This window comes from Myxine glutinosa, chromosome 2 (genome assembly GCF_964187855.1).
Source record: "Myxine glutinosa chromosome 2, kmMyxGlut1.1, whole genome shotgun sequence".
NCBI lineage: Eukaryota > Metazoa > Chordata > Myxini > Myxiniformes > Myxinidae > Myxine > Myxine glutinosa.
The window spans coordinates 6,393,817-6,420,497 of record NC_136262.1 but is presented as its reverse complement, the minus strand read 5'-3'; the positions used below and the strand labels follow the sequence as shown (position 1 = coordinate 6,420,497).

Here is a 26,681-nt window from a genome sequence, read left to right as displayed (position 1 = left end):
GGTTTGTTGGTTTTTATTATTTTGGTGCAAATGTTTGGAATGTGAGACGCATCATGACGTGGGTGTGACATTGTGCTGATGTTCCATCTCTTCCTCCTTATGAGGATTGATGATGAATTGGGTGATGGCAAATTTTGGTTAGAGGGATTGTGGAGACGAATTTGGTGTAGGAGAAATATGGGGAAGTCGTGACAGTAGTGACGAATTTGTAATGTGTAGATTGTTGTAAATATGGGGTAAGGGCAAGGGTAGAGTAGGTGACAGGGGGGGTGACGTACGGTAGGGACGAGCTTTTCTCCGCTCCGTCTCCATACGCACCTCACCTTGCATTGCCTTGTTTGATGTGTACCCTTGTGACCTTTCCCCTCGCTCATCTGTCTTTTCCCCCCTTGTCTCCCACATGAGGACTGTGCACCACTGGGCGCTGAGGGGAGCGTGCGTGAGTCCGCCATTGGTTGCCCGAACCTCTCGCAACCACAGCTGTCTGCATCGATGCACCACCTTATGGACCACATGTCTGTGGCTGAGCACCACTGATGGACCCCATGGGTTGGGGCATGGCCCCTCTGCTGGAACCGGCCATGAAGGCCCGAGATCTTGCTGGCGGACCTTGGTCACAGGGCACCTATGCCCCACAGGTGAACCACACTAGTCGGCCCTGTGGGCCATAAATAAATAAAGATGGACACGTTTGTGCACTTTTATGTCCAAATAGGCCGCCAGCAAAGAAGATGACAACCACAGGAAAATAACAATAGCCAGCAGAGGGAGCCGAAGAGCAAGACACCACCAAGGGTTTGTTTGGTTATTTCTATTATTGAACTGCAATGACTGTGCACCGATTGGTGCTTGAGGGTGTTTTGGTGCGTTTTGGGTGCTTCATGGTGCGTCGATGCAGAGCAGACTGTCTCCCCCCCAAAAGAACAATCACAGGTCCTGGGTTGCGTATTGTAAATAAAAGTAGTCATTGTAAATAATGCGCCCCCACCGTAAATGTATAGTTTGAAGACCATTCCGCAATTCGGTTAGCTGTGGGTGTGAAACTGTTATGCAGGGTGCAACGCAATTAGCGGGACATATTTATTTGTGTTTTAAAATTGTCGCACTCAGGGTCAGGTTAATTGTAGAGGGAATTACACCTGCCTGTCACATTAAAGGTAAAATTTTCGGGCCGGGACATCCCGTAAGAAAGGAGGGTGCAGTGTTGGGGATATGGGAATTGTGTGGGTAATCTGATGTAAATTTTCCCCTTTTTTGTATGCTGTAAATCTTGTAAATATCACCCTCCAATAGTATAAAGATCAAAAGTCGCCCGTAGTTAATCCATCGCATACACGTAGCCAATCTTAAATTCCCCTCGTAGTTATGTCCTTAATACATGTTAGTATAAGGCTCTGTGGCCCACTAGTTCATTACGTTGCATCAATTAAATAAGACAGGTCCCTCCGACGCGACCGACGCATCTTCCAAGTGCCAGGTTTAGCCACTTTGCTGCATTTCATCTGCCGTCCACTTTGCTGCATTTGACTCCATTATGCACGAGGTAACCTCGGAGAAGAAAGGCATGTCCCCACCTCGTCATAGAGGGGAGGAGTGAGTCAGCCCCACTCAACCAACCAAGAACAAGGGGTTGGACTTGGAGAGGGTGTGGAGAGAAACATCGAGTAGGTTCGCGAAGGTTCAAGGGCGTGGCAGATATAACCCGCACGACGACGCCACACGAGAGACGCGCAAGGAGAGAGAAATACGTGCGACGATCGCGCAGGCAGGAGATCGGAGAGAAGGACGCGTCAGACGATTTGGAAAGAAGGGGAGGACCAAAAGAGCCAGAGGCGTGCAACGAGATACGTGTGCCAACGTCGCCCTGCTCGCTCCCAGCCTGACAAGGACCGGCTTGCTGTGCGCCCTGCCAAGCCTTCCAGCTTGTGTTTCGACCTTCTCCCTCCAGCAAAAACCAACCTGCAATTTCCCCATTCGTGTACGTAAGTTTGTTCTGTGTGTCTTGTCCCTGGGTTAATTAAGACTGTTAATAGGTAAGCTAACGATTTCACTGTGTCACCTGCTTTTTCCATTTCCCTGTATATCACCTTGACTGCTCCTTTTGCTTTAGTGTGTGTAAATAATAAATCCTGTTATTCCTCTGTACGTCTTCTTCTTCCTCTTCACATTCGGTCGCTTTAGAGGTTTCCATATTGAATATCTGTGGCGCGATTTTGGCCAACGTTCAGGAATCGGGCTAGTCGGGGTAACTGTTCGGGTGCGGCGGCCATCCGCTCGGCCAATTAACATCCTAGCCGCGTCCGTAACAATATATATATATGTATATATATATATATATATATATATATATATATATATATATATATATATATATATATATATATATACTAGTGGGGTCACCCGTGGGAATCCCACGGGCATGGACGTGTGTGACATTTTGACATATTGAGTTAGATGCTGCACCTGCACATTCAGTTTCACAAAATGGTTACTGCCAATTTATCAGATGCACAAATTATGTAATCTACACAATGTATTTACTTCTGATAACATGTGAATGCATGTGCGTGCACACCCACACACACATACACACATATACACACACAAACACACGTACACCCACACACATATATACACACACATACATACACACACATACACACACGTTCACCCACACACGTTCACCCACACACGTACACATACACACAAACACATCTCGTTTTTTCATTTCTGTTCCTTACAATTCTATCCCTCTTTCATTCACAGACACACACACACAGACACACACACACACACACACACACACACACACACACACACACACACACACACACACACACACACACACACTTAATTAATTAATTGTGCAGTATCGGTTGTTCCTAAACTTAAATAATTTAAAGGATTGTTGTAAATGATGTTAATTTTACAACATCCCATATTCAACTTTATTTAAATTGTAAACCTCAAACATAGACACATGTGTGTAAACATAGACATAGACACATGTGTGTAAACACACACACATACATACATACATACATACACACACACACACACACACACACACACACACACACACACACACACACACACACACACACACACACACACACACACACACACACACACACACACACACACACATACATTCATACATATATATATTTAACCAAAGAAGCACACTAACCCTATGACATGACGCTGACGTCATGCATAAATTATGCCAACACATCACCTCCAAACTAGGAGGTATCCGTGTGGTACTCAAGTCTTTGCAGACTGAGGTTAAAGCTCTATGGTCCCAAATGGACAAAGGCAGAGATGTCAATCTAGATTTCGCCCTCATTATGGGCCTGATGAGGCCACCTTTTTATAATAAAAAAGGTAAAAAATGAAACATTTTAACAGCCTTGGACGTGCACCTTGACCCCACGGCCAAGGCACACCGTCCATCAAGTCTGTCCCATTAGCATACACATGCACCTCAACCCAAAGTCTGAAGGGAATGGTCAATCAAAACACATGCATCCTGACCCCGAAGGGCCACACCCACAATGCATGGTCATACAATTGGACCCGCCTCCATAGGAGTGAGTCCCCACAACTTCAACACCATGCCGTCCCAACGAGGGCTTATTTTTCCCTAATCAAGACAACATACTGCAAATTGTTTATTTGTGACCAATCTAAGCCATTAATAAACACAGGTTGAACCCCCTAACTTGACTTGGAAGCAAGGCACATATTGAGTCTCACCCCAGCAATTGCTGCACAACCTGTTAGCAACAAGTGTAGCCTGCCACGCTGACACATTATCTCTGCCCTGCTCAACAGTTAGGAGGTTTGCAGTCAGGAATATTAAATTTAACCCAAAAATCACACTAATCCTATGACATGACGCTGACGTCATGTGCATAAATTAATATTCTTGGGTTAAATTTAATATTCTGTGCCTTGCTCCTGGTCAGGTTAGGGCTGTTCAATTTGTATATCTGTAATCTGTAACTTAATATACACTATATACATAGTCATGCGTCGCTTAACGTCCTAGATACGTTCTCGGAAACGTGCCTTTAACCGAATTGGACGTTGTCCGAACATCACATTGTTTTACCGTGAAACGGCGTACAGGAGCCGTACATACATTTATTACGTACGCAAATGTGAAATTTAGTTTCCCCCACCCCTTATGGCTCTGTATGCTCTCTCTCTATATATATACATATCCCCATCACCTCCTTCACTTTGCTCCTCATCTCACACTCTACCCCAACAGCCAGAGCTTGCGGAAAACTCTTTGTCGTAGTCGGCTCCTGCTTGTTGCTTCAACATTTCGAACAAACTTTTTGCTTTGGCCGTGATGGTTAGCGTGCTGAGTGGGACTCGCTTTTGAGTCTGGTCTTCAATCCAGGTCATCAGCATCTTTTCCATTTTCGATATCGGCCCCTCTCAAACCTTGGTCAATCTTGTTGCCTTCATTGAAGCCGATACTGTTACCGCTTGAAGAATCTTCTCTTTGTTTTTCATTATCGTCGTGATCGTAGAGTGCGACATACCGAAATCACATGCGATAGCATTCACAGATTTGCCGCCCTCACACTGTCTTATTAGTCCCCTACCGGTGTACACCGGAGGGAACTATAGGTTTGCACGCCGTCCCTCTGTCTGTCAGTCTGTCAGTCTGTCAGTCTGTCAGTCTGTCAGTCTGTCAGTCTGTCAGTCTGTCAGTCTGTCAGTCTGTCAGTCTGTCAGTCCGTCAGTCCGTCAGTCTGTCAGTCTGTCAGTCCATCACGCAAAGAACAGTTTTCCGGACGTTTTTTCTAAACTCTTAATGCTAATGATTTCAAACTTGGCACATGGTTTCCTCATGATAAGTTACAGGTTAAGTTCAAACTTCACGACGTTTCGATCATTTTTGACAAAGTTATGGCACTTTGAACTTTGGGAATTCTGAAAATACTGATGATCCTTACCTCAGTGCCATTTTAAGTTTTAATTTCCTTTAAAAAAGATTTTTCTCTGCAATAATAGGATCGATTGAGATCAGATTTTCACCGTAGGGGGGACTCGGTCTGTAGAATATTTTAATGGTAATTAGGATGTCACAGGTCACGTGGTTCGGCCGCCATATTGTTTTTCGTGAAAACACGAAAACCCCTTTTTCTCTGCAACGGCTGAACAGATCGAGGCCAAACTTTGCAGGCAGAATCGCATACCCATGACGAACAAAAAAGTCAACTAGCATGACGTCATGCGTCACATGGTTTCAGAGTTATGACGTTTCTAAACATGAACCTTTAAAACCGAGCTCCTCCCTCATTTTTTATCCAATCGAGGGGAAACTTCACAGATCTGTTCAGCATGTCAGTCTACTAAAATGTCGTTTTGGAATTTGTGATAGGGCACGTGGTTTGGCAGATATCGTTAATTAAACGAAAATATTTTAAAAATGGATATCTCTTGAATCGCTAGTACCTCAGACCGTGAGTTGGTAATTATATAATTCACACAGTGCAATACGTGCAGGCCGCTCCATGGAGCGACCTTGCGGGCTTATCAACAAGGCGAGGTGTGACACACATGTGTCTCAGTATACCTCAGATCAAGTTTGAAAACCAGCATCAACCGTGCATAAATCTGCATATTCGATCATTTTTCACAAAGTTATGGCACTTTGAACTTTGGTTGGGGACATGCATTGCAGCGCAATACTCAGAATGCTTGTTATTTTCTGCTTCTCCTTCAAATCAATGCTCTTGCGTTGTTTCTTGCTGCTACTACCACGAGGGCTGGTTGCGCTGCGTTTGGGACCCATGATTAACTCACGATGAATGAATGAATGAATGATCGTTTTAAGGCCATTTTTCCCGCTAGAGCGGGGGTTAGCCTTGCAGGCCCCATGACAATCATGGTTCCTGTTTTGAGGCAATGTTTTTATGGCCGGATGCCCTTCCTGACGCCAACCCTTGGTCACCTCTTACGATGCGCAGGGATACGGTGTACCTATTCTAAACCGGGGTACACACCGGGATCATTCATCTCAGCAAGCTGGTACTCAAATTTGCCGACCTCGGAAGGATGACAGGCTGAGTCAACCCCCGTGGCGTTAATTCAGCGATCGACTGGGATTCGAACCCAGGATCCTAGGATCCCAAGCCGGCACCTTAACCGCTAAGCCAACACCAGGATGATTAACTCAAGATACGCGGGGGTAATCGAGACTGGATGCTGATGATGGCATTTCATCCAGTAACAAAACATAAACCAGTAACATAGGCATTTCTTATATCTATCAAAACATATTATGGATATACAGTATAGTTACTGTACTGTATCATCATACGCCTGGCGGCACAATCTATTTTGTTTAAAAACATGTGATGCATGCGTGAGCGTGCCCGCTTACGTCCGCTACGTCCCGTTGTCTGAACGGTTTTTTAAAATCCCCATTATTTTCTTATTATTTTTATGGGCCACGGACGTATAAGCGATCGGACGTTGTTCGGATGGACATAAAGTGACGTATGACCGTATAAGTGTTATTTGTTATGTGTTATGCAAGTGTTATAAAACACTGTTTTATTTTGTAAACTTGACAAATATCAATCTTCAGACTGACTTGTCCAGTGTTTGACATGATAAACCGAAATGATGATGATGATGATATGATGATGATGATGATGATGATGATGATGACAATTGACCATATGTATAAGGCTCACCGTTGATTTCATTGGCGAAGGATTGCTCCCAGGCATACATCTTGATGAGCTTGATGTAAGTCAACACTTCGTTCATGATGCACACACGATTGTCCGTGTGGACAATTGCATTTCGCCGGAAACGTCCTGTCATCCGCACCATGATTAACTAACAAGGAGAACACAAAACAATTTCTGAACATTTTATTGATGCACAATTTAGTATCGAAAAAAACTGTTACATTTTCTATAAGGACTCCAGCCTGCACTTTCCTATATCCATTATCCATCATCATGAAATGGAAATCATTAACGTAGCTCAAACAATGATTTTACAACATAAATGATACTTACATGCTCTAAGCTACTTTATACTGCCACAAAAAAATGTAACTTACCACCCCCCTCCTCCACAATCCCAAAGTGTCTGGTAAGGAACTTGTTCTTGTTCTTAACACAAACACCCATGCACGTAAACCATCACACCTCTCCATGGTTCACACCGAAAGCAAAGTTCAAAGATGGGGAAAAGTTCCACCAGAAATGACACAATATAAAATTTTGACAAAAAAAAAAAAAAACTTCTTTGACCTCTGTGACCCAAAGTCCCCTCCCCTAGGGCATGAACCGGGGGTCAAATCGAGAAAATCGTTACATATTTCATGCATCCCTCAATATTGATTGCAAAAGCAAAGTTTCATAATTTTTTTTAATGTGCTCGTAATTCCATTTTTGGGGATTTAACCTTTTAATAAATACCAAAATAAACGATCTATACACCTTAACACAGAGTTCGTCCAAGGTTGAAAAACCCCTTGGGGAGAGAGGGGGTCAAATAAGGTTGCTACAAACCTTCGCCGTGTGACCCCTAACCCCCATGGTAAGTTTGATTGACATTGGATTAGTAACGACTGAATGTATCGTGAACAGACAGATTGACAGACACCAAATTGTGTATTTTACTGTAATTACCTTCGATGTTAATCATATGTTGAATTGCAGCAATTCTTAAAATGGTCCATAATCACCACTACCAAACAAGGAATAACAAGAAGGAGAAATCAAGGATTGCAGACTCTCATTGGGACATGTTTGTGTGGTGTATTTTGTGTGATGTTTGTTAGCTGCTGTGTTTATGTGGTTTATTGGCGACGTATAATTACGTTCATACAGCACACAGACCTTTTTGGTTTTATTGCATTGATTCACATTTCATTCATATGTATTTTATAGACGTACTCGCATTCCAATTGTATGTACTCTATAGACGTACACACATTCTAATAATACATGCACTATAGATAAAAACACGTTCCTATTAGCATGTAATTTATTGACATACTCGCATTCTTAATTGATTTTGATATATCATACACCTTATAGAGTGTTGAATGCCGCAAAAAAAAAATCTTGGCTCGGTTTATACTGGGTGATTTGCCATTGCCTTCCCAGCATTGTTTGAGCATGCTATATCTTTTTAAATGCTGAACATCAAGCAAACCTTCAATTTTCACTCCAACCTTCCAACCAGAAAAACATTCGAACCACGAGATCTATGACATCAACAGTTTACACTCCACCTAGGATTGGGTAGAGGATCACATGTGTGAAGTTTCGTGTTGATCGGATAACGTCCATTTTTCTATCCAAGATGGCTGCCAAAACACGTGACCGATGATGTCACAATTTTCACACCAACAATGGTGTGAGATGATGTTTGTAAAATTTTGCATCTTTAGGGTAAGCTCATTCAGAGAAAATGTTTTTGAATATTTTACTTAAATCAAATATGCTTTCCAAACCACGTGACAGATGACGTTTTTTTTCCAACATTATATCCCCATGGGTAGTTGAACATATGGTTTAATATCCGCATTGGTCCGTTCATTGCTTCCAGAGAAGAACAATAAATACTTTATGCTGTTTTTGCATAAAATCCAATATGGGTGCCAGACCATGTGACCTATGACTTTAATTGTTTTCCAATTTTATTCCCCAAGGCTAGTGGATCATGTGTGTGGAGTTTCACGTCGATCTAGTAAACCGTTCTGGAAAAGAAGATTTTTGTCGGTTTTCAATTTCAATCCAATATGGCTGCCAAACCACGTGACCGATGACATCATCAATTGAATTCTCATACAATTTTTGTGTAGATCACGCTCAATAAAATTCAAAATGATGGCATCAAGCGTTCTACTTGTCTAATTAAAGGCACCGAGGACTTCATTAATTTATGGTGTCCCCCATGGGGAATACTTGACAATGAGCGAAGTTTAATATTTTTCCATGCAGCGGTTTTGGAGATATAGAGGTGCACTGTTTGGTTTTTTCCAAGATGGCACCCATACCACGTGACCTATGACGTCATAGTTATCATTTTTAAAATTCCACAGGAGGCCCTCCTATGTTGAAAATTTCGTCTCAATCAGACCAATGGTTGTAGAGAAAAACATACTCATGTTTTGTGTGGACAAACAAACAAACAAACAAACAAGAAGACGTCTTGCAGAGCACGATACTTGCAAAATCCTCCACTCCCCAAAATAAAAACGTTGCCATGGATACATCAAATTGTCCATTTCAATAAGATTATAATTGCGATCTTAATCAAAACTCGGTTAAAATTGAAGATTTTTCAGATCAAAAATTGATGATATAAGTTTGACCTTGAGTTGACCTTTGAGCATTTGACCTTAAAATAGTTGTTCTCCCAATTTATTGACTCAATAAGCAAATGTTTTTCAAATTTCAAGTCAATCGGATGAAAAATGGAAATTTTAGAAATTCGACATCAAGATGATCTTTTACCATTTGACCTCAAAATCAATAGGCTTCTTCCTTATGACCAACTCTACCATCTGGTGAAATCTTGTGAAGATCGGCTTAAAATTGTGACCTGTAGGCGACTGACACAGACAGACAGAATAACGCACAAGACCAACCAATATTCCTGAAAAATCTTGCGATTTTCGCAATTAACAAATGGGCCCAAGTGCAATATCGTCTCCTCTGGTGAGGGTGTGAGGAATTATATATGATATGTAAGGGGCAATTTATTGCCAAAAACAGTTATGTTGCATTTCAAAGTGAATCTTGTGTAAAATGGGTTCTCAAAGCGTGCAGTCTGAGCAAGGGAATGTGCATGGAACCAAGATCGAACAACTACTGGACATCTGTGAGTTGACCTTTGTCACCTCTGTGAAAGGTCCGGAGGCAAGAGTGTGGATACAGCACGTGGTTGGTATGCAGCACTCAATTAGTGAGGCTGAACAGGTCAAAGGATTGACCTTTATCAACTTCTGAGTCGCTCAATGATGACAAGCAGATCCTCTTGGCGCCAGGAAGGCTGCCTTTCAGTGACCCCGGATCTCAAGCAAACAACATCAAAAGGAGATGAGGAAAATTTAAGGCAATTACACAAAGGGAGACTCAGAGAATTCCTTCGAATGGACGACGCGCCGTTGTGTGCTTCTGTGTATAAATGTATCGTATTTCTGTTGGTTTTCTCTCCGCAATTGTTTTAATAAATCTAAGATGGAACTCAGTGAGGTTTTCTTGATTCTCAATTGAGAAGTCTTTGCTGAAAGAAGTCTGGAAGTCAGCTCCTACAGTTGGTGGCCTGTACGGGGATTGCAACGCTGGAAAAGATTGGTGGATAGCTCAAACCTCGCCCAGGTGACTTACCCTCTTGATCACGATGTTTCGCTGTATTCTGTCAACCTTGAAAGGGGTACGCAATTCGAACCTGGAGATCCTGGGCCTGGACAAATAGAATCGCGAGATTTATTCCTTCATTGTGTGTACTATATGTGTTTGGAGATGTGGTTGTGTCGTGGCAACGATTGGGGGGGGGGGGGGCAGCCTCATTGTACTGAGTATTAAGTCGCTGTGCTCCCTCTAAGACCATATGTGACAACTCCATTCTTCTCCAACTTCAGAAAACATTCCCAGGGAGATCTGTCGGCCCCAAGGCCGGTGCATTGGATTGCGTGTACCCTCCAAACAGAAATATTGTGCCCTCTCTGTGGCCTTGCTTCCCACGCAGGCTCCTCGCTGTCTGAGCCACCTCTTTGATCCCAGCTAGGGATGAGGGTAGGAGGGGGACGTGGTACAAACTATGTATATGACTCACTCGGGGTGAAAAGCTAATGTTTTCAGAGCATGGCCTCGGGGCGCTTCCTTGTGCGTTGTATGCATCGCGACTTGCTACTTGCTAATGTGGGTCGCGCTGCCATGTACTGGGCGCCGCCGTAATCGGTGCCGTACGCTGGAAGCATTCCATGCATGTAACAGGCTCTTGTAATAAACACCATGTGAACAGTTCTGTCTGCTTCCTGGATCTCACTCTGGGAGGACTGGGAAGCGGAGACGTGGGAAGCAGATTGCTGCTACCACAGCTGGCGTCATGGACAGGATATGATATTGTCCGGAGGGGAGAGAGACGGTTCTTTGACCCGAAGGCAGCAAGGGTGTAGGGCCGTATTAAAAAAGGTGAGACCTTTCTCGCAGTATCAGTGGCATTTTTTGCTGCCGGCGAGGGAAGGGGCCCGTCTTGACTTCTGACCGGCACAGATTCCGAACTAAGAGGTAAGGGGAAGGAACTGTTTGCACGGGTGTGTTACAGGATGCGGGAGTAAGACTTGCTCCGGCCTGAGCTGGGAACGGGGTGTACCAAGGCGCAGTGGCTTGGACACTTGACATGTCGAACATAGAACAAGTGGCCGCACGCGGCCCACGTTCGGACATGGGCAGGCCCGGCGGGAGTGTTGGGTGGTGGCGTACTTGGCTGCGTGCGCCGAAAACACCTCGTCCATGGTACAAGGGGAAGGAGGCCGACTTCAAAGGAAGTCGGAATGCTCCCTTGGAGGGCCTCGCCCGACGACACAAAGGTATCGTCGGGAAGGGCATCCGTCAGCGGGGAAGGCGGGAAAATCGCCACCCGTAGAGCTAACGGTTTGCGGAGCATGGGTAGAGACACCTGTGCGGGTATTCAGGCGTTGAGAGCCTGGGATACCAGGTCGCGGTGCGCTGGGAACGTTCAGGTGGGGAGGTTTGGGACGCTCGTGCGCCGGGAGGACTTGGGAAAACGGTTCCTCTTGGGAATGACGTGCACCCGTCAGTACGGGGGAGCGGAGATAGAGGCACCCCGTTTACGCTAACGGGTTGCGAAGGGAGATTAATGTATGTCGGAGTAATACTCAATCTGAGAGAGAGAAAAAAATAAAATAACTAGAATGATTTAAAGTCCACCGCACGGCAACCCCGCCGTGCGCACGGGAACCCGACGCGCAGGCCAGTCATCATGAAGACCGAGCGGGCCTCGCGAAGCGGGACGAGGGAATGCCGATGTCAGATTCCGTGCATGGCAATTCTGTGCACGAGGATGGCCAAGGCCAACCTAAGCAGGAGTATAATGAGCCAGATACAATGATTAGAACGAGTGTGTTATGGAAAGAAAATGATGCAGCCAGGCATTGTGGTTGCACCTTTGTGAACAACGCGAGTGATGAGATGGCTTGGAGGATGTGTGCCGAGGTGCATTGTGTATCATTTAGTGAGAGATTGGCACTTCGCCCTTGTACATGGTCTTCGCGCATGCGCATGAGGGCGCGAGTCGATAATTGCCTTGTCCAGCATATTTTCGCTGCGCCGTGTCGGGGTAATGAGAATCTGTGATTCTGGCCATGCAATGCCATGAGAAATACGTTGTTTATGATGGGATTATGACGAAAAGTTGAATAAACTGTGTAGTATATAAAATGATTAAATGACAGGCAATTGTTGTGGCAAATGGAGGATTTCAAGAAAGTAATGAATTTCCGGTGGCAACCGGAAACCCGATCTTACAGTAAATGATGTACAGTGTTGATTGAAGTGCCTGACAAAGGCTTTGCGGGCGAGCGATGGTGGTATACTGTATAGTATGAAAATGCATGTGGTTCTGGAAGCGGAGACGCGAGTGACGAGGGAGCATCGAAGCATCTGGCTCGATGAGATGGCTGAGTTGTAATGTCGGAGACTGAGGGCCTTTGGTCATGTGACATGTGGGGGGGGGGGAGGGGCGAGGTGGAGTGATGTGTTGAGTGAGCACATGTACGTTGTGCGCCGAGAGGAGGTGCTGCATTGTGAAGCATGTCTCTAAGAAGGGCTGTGGGATGCCAGAGTTGGAGGCGTTTTGTTTTGCATTTCGAGGGAGATATCGGTGAGTTTTAAATATTTGGAAATACTAGGGCATGCCCGTACTATATCTATATCTAAAATTATATCCCCCCCCTCTATTTACATGAAATGGTTTGGTCCAAAGCGAACGGCTTGCGAGTGGTGACAATCCCCCCCCTCTATTTACATGCAATGGTTTGGTCCAAAGCGAACGGCTTCCGGAGTTTGGTAAAGAAATCGCCATCGCGTGCACAAACGCGCAGGAAAGCGAATGAATCGCAAATTCGTTTTTATTAGTTGTAAAACATAGTTTAACGCCAACATAGTTTGCAAACGTGAAATAAATGAATACGCTCTCAAATGTGCCATCCGAGGCAGAGTGTGCCCGCCACGTTCGGCACACGCGATCGTTCGCTGCTCTCTGATTGGTTGAATCGTTTTTTGGACATAGCTCGGTAAGTAATTGTCCGATTAATATGAAACCTTGAAAAGGCACATCCTCGGGTCCCCAGCAATATACCTGGCAAGTTAAAAGTATATCGGACCCGTGGTTGTCGAGAAACAGCGGTCACAGACAAACGTACAGACAGAGATTACTGGAATTATAGATAGATGAACCTTATGTGATTTTTGGAGAAGGATAAATTGAATTGGAAGAGGAAGAGTAACAGTGCCAACCCCTAACCCCCCTGCCCCCCTCTCAGAACAGGGAGCGGGAGTGCTGATTGCCCCGGCATTACCCACGCCTCCATGTGGAGACCAGAACTTGAGTCTGGGGATGTCTGACTGCGCTTACAGGTGCGGACCAAGGTGGTGGCTGCGGTGTCTGTTATGGTGTCAAATGTCACTCCCTCAGTGTCTGCAAACTTGTTGTTCGGCAGTTTCGAAAGACAGTTTCGATTGTCTGTCTGTCTGCTCGATTTGTGGGTCTCACTCAGGGTATATGGTCTTCTTACTTCCCTCTCTGTTTTGTGCCTTAATGGTGGTCGACTTGGTTTCCCTGGAAATGGGACAATAAATATTTGGTGTTAGCGGTTGCTATTGTGGTTCATCAAATGTTTGCAGTTGGTATGTGGAGCCAGTCTGTCTGTCTGTCTATCTGTCTGGATGCGGAGCTCTTGGAGAGGCAGGATGGGCTGGGGTTGACCAAGCAAGTGTTGTAGTTGTAGGATGGAGACGTCCGTTACCCCAATTTGGCAGCCTACCGTGTGGATTGAATGGGCCTCTGTGAGACCTTCCTGTTAGTATGTTGGGGGGTTCGTTTATCTGTCTGTCTGTCTGTGTGTTTATCGGGTCACCTGTTGGTTGAGGGGGTACCAGGTGGACGAGTTGCTGTGGTCACCTGCTGTGTATGGTTGTGGCGTCCCTGATTAGTGACGGGACGCATTGAGTGGTAGGACTGGCAAGGTCTGGATTTGGATCCGGCCTATTGGTGAGCGTGTGCCCTGTCATGCTACCCTCGTCCTCTCCCTCCTCCACCCTCCTCTCCCTAGACAGGTTGACAATATATTAATTGATTGCCTTTATAGGAGTTTGTGGGTTTAATCCCCACCAAATGTGAATGAAGGATATGGTTTCACCTGTTTGTCTGTCTGCAAACAAGACGTCTCATAAGGTTTAAAAATAATTGGTTTCATTATGGTTGGGGGTTCGTTTGTGATTGAATGAGGAGAGATGAGGCAGGACTGCTACGCAGTCCGAGTGTTAAGTTTCCTATAATCGTGGTTGGGGAATGTACAGGCAACAGTGTACTTGAGGGAAAAAAAAGAAAAGGAAAAGGCGCTTTGATCTCGCAGCCTGGTGCGGTTGGGCCTGCGGCTGGGGTGAGGGATAGAACCCAGTATTTTACAATCCTGAGCAGAGTGGATTGCCATTGAGCATGTTTAATGATTTTAACAGAATGGTGGCTCCTGAGCTGGGGAATGAGTTCTGGAGCAGGGGAATGAGTGCTGGGGAAAATGAATTCAATGTTGTATGTATACTGTATTAGTGTGTTGAGCAAAGCTGTGGGATACCACTCAATACCAGGAGTGGTGGAGAGCTGAAGTGAATTCTGCAATAGGGTGCCAGAATTTGCCCTCGTGTGACAAATGATTTTGTTAGAAAACTATGTGTTTGCAAGTTTGGTTGGTACGAGAGCTGGCCAAGAAATTATGCAGTCCGATGAAGTTGTGTCCTTTGAATGGGAGCTGGAGCCGTGTTGGATTGGGGCTTGTGGCTCGCCATTGTCTGTCTGCCGGTAAAATGTGGGCAGAGGGCAGATGGAGTAATGATGCTCTAGCCTCCTGCTTGGCAGAAGGTAATTGTGGTCAATGCTGGTTTCACCAGGTGCAGGAGAAGTACATGGAGAAGAGGGAGAAGGTGTTTCTGGGGTTTGTTGATCTGGAGAAAGCATTCGATAGGGTTCCACGTGAAGTATTGACATGGGCAATGAGGAAGTTAGGAGTGGAGGAATGGTTGGTCAGAGTAGTGATGGCAATGTACAAACGAGCGTGCACAGCTGTGAGGGTAAGGACGGAAACAGTGGTGAGTTTGAGGTGAAGGTGGGAGTGCATCAGGGGTCGGTACTAAGTCCACTACTATTTGTAGCCGTGATGGAGGTGCTGGCTCAGAACGTAAAAGAGGGCTTACCGTGGGAGTTGTTGTATGCAGATGATCTGGTGTTGATTGAAAAGTAATGGAAAGGAATGTGGAAGGAAGTAGAGGACGGGGAAGACCGAGAAAGACTTGGCTAAAGATGGTGGAAGAAGAAATGCGGGCAAGGGGGTTAACCAGGAGAGATGTAGAAAATAGGGCAAATTGGAGAAGATTGTCATGGGGGCCGCAAGGCCAACCCCCACCCTCGCAGGGAAAATGGCCTTAAAATGCATGTTGTTGTGTTGTTGTTCACCCCTGTCTGTCTGTCCGATTTGTGGTCATGAAGTCCATGTTGCGAGTCCATGGAGGGCCAAAATTGAGCTCTTGAGAGCTGAGGTGGTTTTAACATTTGGATGCATTTCTCGGGGGACCACTGGGTGGTCCGGGAAAGTGAGGTGTGAAATATGGTGATGTTATCTTGTGAGCAATTTGTGAATGGCTAGATGGACGCGCCTGGAAGGGGAAATTGTATTCACAACTCATGTGGGCTGTGTCTGAAGGCAAGGTTCGGAGTTGGGAATTTTGAGTAACAAAATTGTGCTAGGTTTCTACATGCAGGTAGATCCTGATCAAAGAGGTGATTGGGTGCTGGTGAAGATCGGATCACAGCTCTGCAGACCAGGTGAGCAGAACTCCACCAGGTATTTTGGCATCACATCAATTAAATTATTGCCCATAAGGGGAGTATAGGGCAATTCCCCCTAGGAAAATGTGTAAAGAAATGTGTTACTTTACATGGTTGACTAGGTTCTAGAACCAAGGGCAAAATGCACAGGAGGGTAGAGTTGGTGATTGCGGGCGGAGATTAGCTAGAGAACTTGGAGACGATTTCGTAATTTTCAGATAATCTTTCCAGTGATTTATACTGGTGTGAAATTTGCTTATCCAGGTATTGATAGGATAAGGGAGAGGTTATCAAAGGGAAAATACCAGTTGATGTATTTTGATATTTAACTACCAGCTGCTAATGATGTGAATTGTGATATGGGTCAATGTAAATAATTTTCTTACACAGGTGAGATGAGATGAGTGAGATGAGTGAATAATATTAGATGCAGGCAAAGGTATATAGGAAAATTGTGCTTCAGATTTAATTTGCAGGAATGAGACGCTTCTGGGATGGAAGCAATACAGGATCATGTTTACAAATATTTGTGTTTACAAAAAAATGATGTTTGCAATATAGGAAGACAACAAAGCAAGATGGAGAAAATGTGGTTTCTCCATTGACTGATTAATAATTGGGGGGCTAGGAATTTGATCAGTGTGTGTCAGTAACACTTGCAATACAGGTACAGGTGAACAGGTCATTGTGGGCCGAGAGCGGGAGGAAGATAAACGAAACGTCCCCATATGCAAATTGCTGTCCCCAACCATAATCATGCGTCTGCAAAGGGGAGAGTCCGGGTTTGTCAACCCCCTTTTCCTGTGCAGTCCTGGGTGACCCCGAGCTCGCAGGATCGGCGTCAGTGGCTACGTTTGCATAGCGTTGAGTTGCGATCTCCAAAAATTTGCGTCCCGTTAGAATGCACGGTCCGGAAGAAAGAAGAGTACGCGTCCCGTTAGAATGCACGGTCCAGAAGAAAGAAGAGTACGCGTCCCGTTAGAATGCACGGTCCGGAAGAAAGAAGAGTACGCGTCCCGTTAGAATGCACGGTCCGGAAGAAAGAAGAGTACGCGTTCCGTTAGGGTGTGCGGTCCGAAAAAAAAGAAGAGTACACGTTTCCAGTGCATGCACATTAGTGGCCCGCCACCCAACCGCGAGGTGCGGGCCTGGTTCTAATCCTGGGACAATGAGGGTCTTTATTTTTAATTCTGTGGTTTTCTTTGTTATTTTGATGTAATTTCATTTTTTTATTTGATTTTCTTTCATTATTTTGTATAACCTGGAGATGGTGAGTTATGTCAACTTTAATTCGGCAATGCAAGTTTCATTATTAATTTTTCTGTGAATTACTGTTAATTTTCTGCTGTAATTTGAGTTTGATATTTGATTCATGATGTTATCGCCCGTTGTATAATCCTGAGATGGTGAGCTATGTCGAGTTTTAATTCGGCTATGTATCGTTTAAGAATCCTGTGATTTTTATCATTTCAGAATCCTGTGATTAGCCTGATTTTCCTGTGATGTAGACCGTTGATTTGTCTGTGATTTTATCATCTCACAAACCTGTGATTTCCCTGTGATTTAGATCGGTTAATATCCTGTGATGTTTTTTCATCTCTTACCCTGGGATTTTCTGTGTTATTTTCCTGTAAGTTGATTTGCTTATTTATTCTATGATTTTCTCTTGTTATTTTCTGGTGATTTTGATTATGGTCTGGTAATGCCATTTTTGTAAAGAGTCCTGTAATGCTGATCCAATCCTCTGATTCCCCGGTCTGGGCACAGACTCAATAATCCAATGCATGCTCCGCAAGGTAAAATTTTCCCCTAACACAACGATGTGGTAATTCTCCCTTTTCCTCTCTAGGTCTAGCTTGCTCATAAGGGGAGAAGGGGCCCATTGGGGGTACTTGGACTTCGCCCCCACTTTGCTGACCCCACTCCATGGTAGGTTGGGGTGTGGCCCCAGCCCAGTGCACGTGTCGAGGTGCTCTTGACGGAAATAGGAAGACCCTCTTCTCTTTCGTGTATCATCAGATGGCCAGCTCAATGTCGTACATCCATGCCCTCGTCTCTGGTCCTACGTCGAAGAGGCCGGCTTCTGAAGGTGGTCTGTATACGGGGCAGGTGGAAATCATGTGTTTGGCAGTTTGCTCAGGCTTGCCGCACTCGCACGCAGCACTGTCTGCCAGGCCCCACATCTTCAGCGATGATTTGAAGCGGCCGATCCCCCCCCCCTCCCCCCCGTACGTAGACGGTTCAGTAAGATCCATTGCAGGTCTCCTCCTACGACACCACCTCCTGGGTCCCAAATGCAGCGATGGATGCGAGTGGGCCCAGCCGTTTCCCACACCTGCTTCCAAGATGCCGCCAGCCATGCGCTTCTAGACAGGTCCTCAGAGATAGAACTGAACATCTCTTGTGCCGCCTTGTTGTAGGGATGGCGGGACGTGAGTCTGCGTGGAGGTGCCACTATCGTTGTGGTGTTGTGCAGGATGTGCCAGTCATGTTTCTGGGCATTTCTTACCAGGGCGAGGGTAGCAGCCTCCCGTCGGAGGCCGGCCGGGGCAATTCCCACGAGGACTGGCAGGTGGAATGCCGGGGTGGACTTAACAACCAGCTACAATGCGGAGAGCGGTAATGACAACATCAACCTTTCTCACGTGTGGGCTTGTGCTCCAGGCCGGGGCGTAGTACTCGGCTGCAGAGAATACCAGTGTTTGCATGGATATTCGTAGGGTCTTAGCGGAGGCTCCCCAGGACGTACCAGCGAGACGTCGGATAAGCGAGACCCTTGATGTCACTTTGGCCTCAGCTTCTTCTAGGTGTTGCTTGAAGGACAGTATCCGATCCAGGCGTACACCGAGGTACTTTGGGGCGTGCCGGAACTCCAAGCGTTTCTTGTCAACGAACACGCCCAGTTCCCTTTTTGCTTCTCTGGTGCTAAGATGGCATGCCGCTAACACTGTCTTACCAATGCTGAGCTGCAAACGCCACCGGAAGATCCGACGCACCACCATGGTGAACGAGGTGAATTGGGGGCAAATGCCGGGTACTCCCAATGGTGTCCCCAGGGGGATCCAGGGGGATAACTAAAACTATCGTTGATGTTATAGTAACAGATGGAGGAGTGTCGTGGCAACAATTTGGGGGGGGGGGGGCAGCCTCATTGCAATGAGTATTAAGTCACTGTGCTCCCTCAAGCCTCTTGAGGGCAGTCTAAGACCATATGTGACAACTCCATTCTTCCCCAACTTCAGAAAACATTTCTAGGGAGATCTGTCGGCCCCAAGGCCGGTGCATTGGATTGCGTGTACCCTCCAAACAGAAATGTTGTGCCCTCTCTGTGGCCTTGCTTCCCACGCAGGCTCCTCGCTGTCTGAGCCACCTCTTTGATCCCAGCTAGGGATGAGGGTAGGAGGGGGACGTGGTACAAACTATGTATATGACTCACTCGGGGTGAAAAGCTAATGTTTTCAGAGCATGGCCTCGGGGCGCTTCCTTGTGCGTTGTATGCATCGCGACTTGCTACTTGCTAATGTGGGTCGCGCTGCCATGTACTGGGCGCCGCCGTAATCGGTGCCGTGCGCTGGAAGCATTCCATGCATGTAACAAGCTCTTGTAATAAACACCATGTGAACAGTTCTGTCTGCTTCCTGGATCTCACTCTGGGAGGACTGGGAAGCGGAGACATGGGAAGCAGATTGCTGCTACCACAGTTGCTGGAATTAAAGTTTTGGAGTTCAGGAAAGGTGCCGTGTATTACGCAAAGATCTACTGAGACCCCTTGAGTCTTCAGGAAAGGTGCCATGACGCGAAGATGCACTGAAATTGAGGTGTAATAATGTGTGGGTCGGCCGCACGAAGTTATGTTGAATTATAAGGTTGGATAAGGTGTACATTGAGTTGAGATGAGGTATACGGTGAAGTTCTGATATTCTGCTGACACCCTCTTGCTTCTGGCATTTGTTTTCGAGTTGAAATCCCAGAGTGTGTATTTCACATATCTATGGTTGAGATCCTTTATTCCGAATCAGTTGAAGCGAACGAGGAATGAGCAGAACAAGGAATGGAATATCTATTAGGAATTAGCAATATTGTTATTATTAGCGATTATGCGATTACTTTTGCGAATGTGAAACACACAATTTAATCGATTGCAGAGTGTAACAAGAAAATAATAATCAAAATAATGAAAAAAAAACCTTTCATAAAATGTCATATAGCATACCTGTGTGTGCACCACAGGTATGCTTATGCCATTTTGGTGGATTAACATTGATGTAAGTAAGATTTGGATGTATCTAGTTTCATGGAATGGTTCGCGAGCAAGGAGACATCAAGATTAATTGAAAAAAAAAAAATCGTCCATTGTAAAACGTCTACATAACGTTATCTGTTGGTTGTGAAGCGCAAAGTCCATTGTAAAACGTCCACATAATATTACTTATTGGTCTATTGTCCAAATTTAGTGCGTTGTCAAAGATTATTAATATAGTCGATCTATTTGGTGTTTCAAAATCGAATCGATTTATTTTGTTGAGTATAAAATCTATTAAATTGTCTATCGATAAGTTTTGAGAAATGCTGTATTAAATTTACGATTCAGATAAGACGATAATTAAATGCGAACAGGACACGGTAAAGAAGCTGATTATATTTAAACAAAGACGATTATTTATCTCGAAGTTTGAACAACATGTGCTGCCTGGCGCGGCCGAGTTACGTTGAAGGAGCTGCGCTCCAATGCGAGTCGAAAGAATTGACGCGACCAAAGACGGAAATTCGTCCGAGTTGCTTTAATGCACGTATCAAACTCGGGTACTCTGAAAAGCCCGTTTATCGGGCAGCAATATATATACACATTTATGCCGGGGCGTTTGCCTGGGAAAACCGAGACCGGGCATGCCCGGGTGTCAAGGGCGAGTCCTGGAAAGGCGAGTCTGGACATGCCCGGGCGTCCTGGACGCGGCCTGGCAAGTCGAGGCTGGGCGTGCCCGAGCGCTCTGGGCGAGCCCTGGAAAGGCGAGAGCGGGCATGCCCAGACCCTCTGGGCGAGCCCTGGAAAGGCGAGTCTGGACATGCCCGGGCGTCCTGGACGCGGCCTGGCAAGTCGAGGCTGGGCGTGCCCGGGCGCTCTGGGCGAGCCCTGGAAAGGCGAGAGCGGGCATGCCCGGGAAAGACGAGACCGGGCGTGCCCGGGAGGTTCAGGCGTGCCCGGGAACAGCGAGTCCGGGCATGCCCGGGAGAGGCGCGTCTGGGCCCGTCCGGACGAGCCCGGCATGGCGATTGCGCCCTGGCCGCATCCTGGCAGGTGCAAGGCGATTGTGTACATCCAGCGGGAACCGCTACACACGCCCCTCCAGAATCGAACTGCACCGGCAGGGTCAATTTAAGGGGGGTCCGGATGACCCGGCCGAAGCGACCCCTGGAGGGTCGTGGGGGGGGGGGGGGGGTCCGATCTGGTGGTGGGTGGTCGAGCGGGGGGAACTGTGGACGGGGGGCGGCCTCGCCGCGGAGGAAGGGCCAACCGTGGTGGTCGGTCGACGTCCACGTGCGCCGGTTTGAGGCGGTCCACAGAGATCCGATCCGACCGGCCGCCGAAGTCGACGACGACGGACTTGTCGCCCCGTCGCAGGACCCGGAAGGGCCCGTCGTACGGCGGCCGGAGTGGCCCCCGGTGTGCGTCATGACGCACAAAGACGTACTCCGCTGTGCGAAGCGCCGGGGGAACGTAGGAATGGGGGCCACCGTGGCGGGACGTTGGCACGGGGGCAAATCGTCGGGCGGCCTCCTGGAGGTCCGAGTGCTGGTGTGCGGCGGACCAGGGACTGGTCGCGTCGGGCACGAACTCGCCCAGGACGCGGAGCGGCTGGCCGTAGACGAGCTCGGCGGCGGACGCCCGGAGGTCCTCCTTGGGGGCCGTGCGGAGGCCCAAAAGGACCCACGGCAGCCGGTCGGCCCAACCGTCATCCTGAAGGCCGGCCATGAGTGCGGCCTTCATGGAGCGGTGAAACCGCTCGCACAACCCGTTGGCTTGGGGGTGGTAGGCCGTAGTGCGGTGCAGCGTGACCCCAACGAGCGGGCGACCGCGCCCCAAAGTTCTGACGTGAACTGTGGGCCGCGGTCGGACGAGATGTCCGCCGGTGCGCCGAAGCGCGCAACCCACGTGGCGATAAACGCCTGCGCCACGTCGGCGGTGGTGGTGGAGGTGAGGGGCACGGCCTCCGGCCACCTGGTGGTCCTGTCCACCATGGTGAGCAGGTGGGTGAACCCCCGCGATGGGGGCAGGGGACCCACCAGGTCCACGTGGACGTGGTCGAAACGCCGTGCAGGCACGGTGAACGATGCCAGCGGGGCCTGGGTGTGGCGGTGGACCTTGGCCCGCTGGCAGGCCGTGCAGGCGTTGGCCCAGTCGCGGACGTTCCGTCGAAGGCCGTGCCACACGAAACGCGCCGACACCAGCTTCTGAGAAGCTTTCCGGCCCGGGTGAGAAAGGCCGTGGATGGAGGCAGAGATGCGGCGCTGCCAGGAAACGGGCACGATGGGGCGAGGCTGGCCCTGGGAGACGTCGCAGAGCAGGACGGTGCCCGCGAAGGGGATGTCGGCCAGGCGGAGGCCCGTGTCCGCCGCCCGGACGGCCTGCACGGAGGTGTCGGTGGTCTGGTCGGCCGCCATGAGCGCGAAGTCCACACCGAGGTGGACCGCGTTCGCGCTGGCCCGAGAAAGACAGTCGGCCACGGCGTTGTCTTTGCCGGCGACGTGCCGGATGTCCGTGGTGAATTCCGACACGGCGGAGAGGTGGCGCTGCTGGCGGGCCGACCACGGCTCCGTGACTTTGGCCATTGCGTAGACCAACGGCTTGTGGTCGACGAAAGCCGTGAACGGGCGGCCTTCCAGGAGGTGTCAGAAATGGCAAACGGCCAGGAATAGACCGAGCAGCTCGCGGTCGAACGTGCTGTATTTTAACTCGTTCGGCCGGAGTTGCCGGCTGAAAAAGGCGAGTGGCTGCCAAACCCCGTCCACCCATTGTTCATGGACGGCGCCCACCGCGTAGTTGGAGGCGTCCGTAGTGAGGGCGATGGGCGCGTTGAGCACCGGGTGAGCCAGCAGCGTTGCGTCGGCGAGGGCCCGTTTTGCGCTCGCGAAGGCCGCGTCCATGGCCGCGGACCAAACGATGTCATGCCTGGCCGGCTTGCCCCGGAGGGCCTCGTGAAGGGGCCGCATGAGCTGAGCAGCGCAGGGCACGAATCGGTGATAAAAATTCACCATGCCGAGGAACTCTTGTAGGGCCTTGATGGAACGGGGACGCGGGAACGTGGTGATGGCCTCGACCTTGGTCGGCAGTGGCACGGCCCCGGTCTTGGTGATGCGGTGGCCCAAAAAGTCAACGGTCGTCGTGCCGAAGTAGCATTTGGCCGGGTTGACAATTAAGCCGTGCTCGCTGAGGTGACCGAACAGTGTTCGGAGGTGGAGGAGGTGCTCGGCGCGGGACGTGCTGGCGACGAGGATGTCGTCCAGATAGACGAAAAGAAATGGCAGGTCGTGCAGCACGCCGTCCATCAAGCGCTGGAATGCCTGGGCCGCGTTCTTGAGGCCAAACGGCATCCTCAAAAATTCGAACAGGCCAAACGGCGTGATGACGGCCGTCTTCGGGACGTCGGCCGCCCGGACAGGTACCTGGTGGTATCCCCGTATCAGGTCAATTTTTGAAAATATGACCCGTCCCGCCAAACGGGCGGAAAAGTCCTGGATGTGCGGGATCTGGTACCTGTCGGGGGTGGTAGCGTCGTTGAGGCGGCGGTAGTCGCCACACGGGCGCCATCCGCCCCCCGGCTTTGGCACGATGTGCAGTGGTGAGGCCCACGCGCTATCGGAGCGCCGCACGATGCCGAGGTGCTCCAACGCGTCGAACTCGGCCTTTGCCACGGCGAGCTTGGCAGGGTCGAGGCGGCGGGCCCTGGCGTAGACCGGCGGGCCCGTAGTGGGTATGTGGTGCTCGATCCCATGCCGCACTGCGACGGCCGAAAAAGTCGGCCGCGTGAGGGCCGGGAATTCCGCGAGCAGGCGAGCGAACTCGTTCGCCGTCGGGAGGGCGCACGCCAGTTCGGTCGGCGCAGAGCTGCTCATCGTGCACACCAGGGAGCTGAAGGTCTCGGCGTTGACAAGGCGACGTCGTATGACGTCGACCAGCAGCCCGTGCGCGCAGAGGAAGTCGGCGCCCAGCAAAGCCATGGGGACGCAGGCGGTCACAAAGGTCCACTGAAAGCGCTGGCTGCCGAAGCAGAGGGTGACGTCGCGCGGGCCGAAAGTGCGTATGGCCGAGCCATTAGCAGCGACCAAAGAGGGGCCGCAAACAGCGTCCCGCCTGTCCTGCTCGGAGGCGGGTATGACGCTCAGTTGGGCGTCGGTGTCACAAAGGAAACGCCGCCCGGACGCTGTGTCCCGAATAAAAAGCAAGTTGCCCGAGTGGCCGGCGCTCATGGCTGGGAATGAACGCCGGCCCGGCCGTTTCCCGACTTGCCGAAAGTGCACGGGGGTCGGCACGTCCGAGCATAGTGTCCGAACCTGGCGTGGTAATAACACCACGCCTGGTCAGGTGGAGGCCCCGGCCGTCGTGTCGGAGGCAGTCGGCGCGGCGTGGCGGCCGCCAGTTGCACCGGCAGTTCGGCCTCCAACCGCGCAGGGCGCTCGGGCGTCGCCTCGGACGGCGGCAAGCTCCAGGTAGCCGCTCCGATGTGCTGGCCCGCCGAGGAGATCTTATCGGCTTCCTTGGCGAGGGCGCGGGGATCTGTGATCGACGTGCCAGCCAGGGCGAGGCGTACCGGGTGAGGCAGCTGGCGAAGGAACAGCTCGCGGAACAGAAAATCCGGAGAGTGCTCACCGAGCAACAAGAGCATATAGTCCATGCGCTCGGACGGGCGCGTGTCGCCGTGCTCGGGCAGGTCGAGCAGGCGCCGTGCGCGTGCCGCCGGCGAGAGGGCGAAAGCGTCGAGGAGGAGCGTCTTCAGCGCGTCATACTTGTCAGCAGCCGGCGGGTGCTCAAGGAGGCTCAGGGCGCGGGCCGCGGTGGCGGAACCGAGCGCTGCTACGACATGGTGGAAGCGGGTGTCGTCCACGGTGATGCCTCGCAGGGCGAACAGGGAGTCCACCTGGGCGAACCAAACAGCCGCATGAGCCTCCCAGAAGGTAGGCAGTTTAACAGTCACTGCCGTGTCCATGTCGGTAGGTCACCAGTGAAGGAGCTGCGCTCCAACGCGAGTCGAAAGAATTGACGCGACCAAAGACGGAAATTCGTCCGAGTTGCTTTAATGCACGTATCAAACTACGGTACTCTGAAAAGCCCGTTTATCGGGCAGCAATATATATACACATTTATGCCGGGGCGTTTGCCCGGGAAAACCGAGAACGGGCATGCCCGGGTGTCAAGGGCGAGTCCTGGAAAGGCGAGTCTGGACATGCCCGGGCGTCCTGGACGCGGCCTGGCAAGTCGAGGCTGGGCGTGCCCGAGCGCTCTGGGCGAGCCCTGGAAAGGCGAGAGCGGGCATGCCCGGGAGAGGCGCGTCTGGGCCCGTCCGGACGAGCCCGGCATGGCGATTGCGCCCTGGCCGCGTCCTGGCAGGTGCAAGGCGATTGTGTACATCCAGCGGGAACCGCTACAACGTATACAATTGTACAAAGTAGGTCGCGACGTACAAACGGTTTTGTTCCCCATGTAGGGGGAGAAATAAAATCTATCATTATAGCCGGTGAAGCCGGTGTTGTCAATAAACACGTACGTATTATGTCGAAAACCAGATTATGCTGTATCCCTTGGCTTGAGAATTCCGAAGCGCAATGGAGGCCGCCATCTTGCGGATGCGGAAGTATGCATAACAAATTGAAAAACGTTCAATAGGAGTTTATTTCACCCGTCTTTGTTTGATTCACATTCTTATGCACCTCTAATTTATAAATGAAATACTTTAAGATCAACCTCGGCCCGCACGGGCCTGGTTATCTTCAACGAAAAGCGTCACCAAACACCGGAACCAATGAGATTCGAGCATTTGAAAAATATTTCTAAAACCAAATCACGCAATGGAGGCCGCCATCGACCGGATGCGGAACTTTGCATAAAACAATTGCGAAAAAGTTAAATAGGAGTTTGTTTCACCCGTCGTTGTTTGATTCCAATCTAATGCACCTCTAATTTGTAATTAGTTTAACGTTAAGACCAACCTCGTTATCTTCAACGAAAATCGTCACCAAACACCAGAACCAATGAGATTCGAGCATTTGAAAAATATTTTTAAAAAGCTTATTACGCGTTTCGGAGGGTGAAAACGGCGTCAAATATTCTAAAATTGACGAATAATTATTTTTTAGAAATCTCATGGCCGTCGGGGATAGTTTTTCACGGCCATAAATAGGGTATTAAGCGGTTTACATAAAGAAAGAAAGCCCGGTTTGATTAACGACGTCGACAGTCACACATTGCCGTTGAAACGGCGCTATCGTCTGATCTGTCGGCACTGATCTTACTGCAAGCTAACTTCTTCTGGTGGAGGAAGCCGCAGTGCCCGGAGAGAACC

The 26,681-nt window shown here is 49.1% G+C and overlaps 1 protein-coding gene across 10 annotated transcripts in view; it reads right to left on the bottom strand.

Annotated features, from left to right (window-relative positions):
* The window catches only part of ABCC12 (ATP binding cassette subfamily C member 12), a 407,545-nt gene that overhangs the window by 238,925 nt on the left and 141,939 nt on the right, over positions 1–26,681 (bottom strand). For 9 of the 10 annotated variants that reach the window (XM_078772926.1, XM_078772930.1, XM_078772924.1 and 6 more), the window contains one exon: positions 6,726–6,873. In XM_078772926.1, the coding sequence (XP_078629052.1) occupies positions 6,726–6,873 (148 nt within the window). Of the gene's footprint in view, positions 1–6,725; positions 6,874–18,634; positions 18,713–26,681 lie in introns of those variants that run through there. The other variant, XM_078772933.1, reaches the window with a different exon arrangement.